Source organism: Telmatherina bonti, assembly GCF_933228915.1.
Source record: "Telmatherina bonti genome assembly, chromosome: 20".
Lineage (NCBI taxonomy): Eukaryota > Metazoa > Chordata > Actinopteri > Atheriniformes > Telmatherinidae > Telmatherina > Telmatherina bonti.
In genome coordinates, this window is record NC_136618.1 from 23,679,676 (window position 1) to 23,681,324 (window position 1,649).

General features: G+C 46.8%; 1 protein-coding gene across 1 annotated transcript; it reads left to right on the top strand.

Annotated features, from left to right (window-relative positions):
• Positions 1-385: 385 nt before the first annotated feature.
• mc4r (melanocortin 4 receptor) lies at positions 386-1,369 on the top strand (the record flags this gene model as incomplete). The annotated part of the gene is made up of 1 exon (XM_079260058.1): positions 386-1,369. The coding sequence occupies one exon, from the start codon at positions 386-388 to the stop codon at positions 1,367-1,369; it is 984 nt and encodes a 327-aa protein (XP_079116184.1).
• Between the last annotated feature and the right edge of the window lie 280 nt (positions 1,370-1,649).

The window sequence follows — 1,649 nt, forward strand, 5'->3', positions numbered from 1 at the left end:
GTATAATAGCAGCGAGAGAGATGGAGAGAGCAGAGGAAGACCACAGTGTGAAGTAATGATTCGCTTGCAGTCAAACAGCGAGCTGCTGCATTCCGCTTCTCATGTTTTGGCTCAATATTAAGATGCCTCACACCTTCATCTGCTTCATCCCTTCCACTCATCCTCCTTGCATTGTTTTCTGGACCTTTTTTTTTCCTTTTGCCTCTTGCTATACCAAGGCTGCGGGGGTGTCTTTGTAAAGCCCGAAGAAAAGAAAAGAAAAGAAACAGCTGCTTTGTTTTCCTTTTCCTACTTAAACAGGGAGGATAAGGTTTTAAGTCTAACAAACTACATGGAAGCACAACTGTAAAGAGAGAGACAAGAAGGGAGTTAAAAAGGAGCCAACATGAACTCCACCATACACCCTGGATTGATCCAAGGCTACCCCAACAGGAATCTCACTTCTGGAACTTTACCTCTTGACAAAGACTTTTCTGGAGAGGAGAAGGACTCATCTGTTGGATGCTATGAGCAGCTGCTGATTTCCACTGAGGTTTTCCTCACGCTGGGCATTGTCAGCCTGCTGGAGAACATTCTGGTTGTTGCTGCTATTATCAAAAACAAGAACCTTCACTCACCAATGTACTTCTTCATCTGCAGCCTTGCCGTTGCCGATATGCTCGTGAGCGTCTCCAATGCCTCAGAGACTATTGTCATCGCGCTCATCAACGGAGGCAGCTTGACCATCCCTGTCACATTGATAAGAAGCATGGACAATGTGTTTGACTCTATGATCTGCAGCTCTCTGTTAGCGTCCATCTGCAGCTTGCTCGCAATCGCCGTCGACCGCTACATCACCATCTTCTATGCGCTGCGATACCACAATATTGTCACGCTACGCCGAGCAATGTTGGTCATCAGCAGCATCTGGACGTGCTGCATTGTGTCCGGTATCTTGTTTATCATCTACTCCGAAAGCACCACAGTGCTCATATGCCTCATCACCATGTTCTTCACCATGCTGGTGCTCATGGCCTCGCTCTATGTTCACATGTTTCTGCTGGCACGCCTGCACATGAAGCGGATCGCGGCCCTGCAGGGCAACGCACCCATCCAGCAGCGAGCCAACATGAAGGGCGCCATCACCCTCACCATCCTCCTTGGGGTGTTTGTGGTGTGCTGGGCGCCCTTCTTCCTTCATCTTATTCTCATGATCACCTGTCCCAGGAACCCTTACTGCACCTGCTTCATGTCCCATTTCAACATGTACCTCATCCTCATCATGTGCAACTCCGTCATTGACCCTGTCATCTACGCCTTTCGTAGCCAAGAGATGAGAAAAACCTTTAAAGAAATCTTCTGCTGCTCCAACGCTCTCTTGTGTGTGTGAGCTGTGTGTTGGGCATTTCAAGAACCAGAGTGGCAAGTATTTAACCAAAACATGGATTTTGTGGTTTTGAGTGGTAATCAGTCTGGATTACTCTTCATGATTGATAAACTGAGCACTTGCTGTTGGTTATATGAGTCAGGTTGCCTAAGAGGTAGGTTTGCAAGCACCTTGTAATATAGAGAGTTTCTCTGTCGACAAATGCAGTATAATTCACTCTGAACATTTCTGCATATGGAAGCAAATGGGATCAGAATACATGTACAACCTCATGTTCGATCTT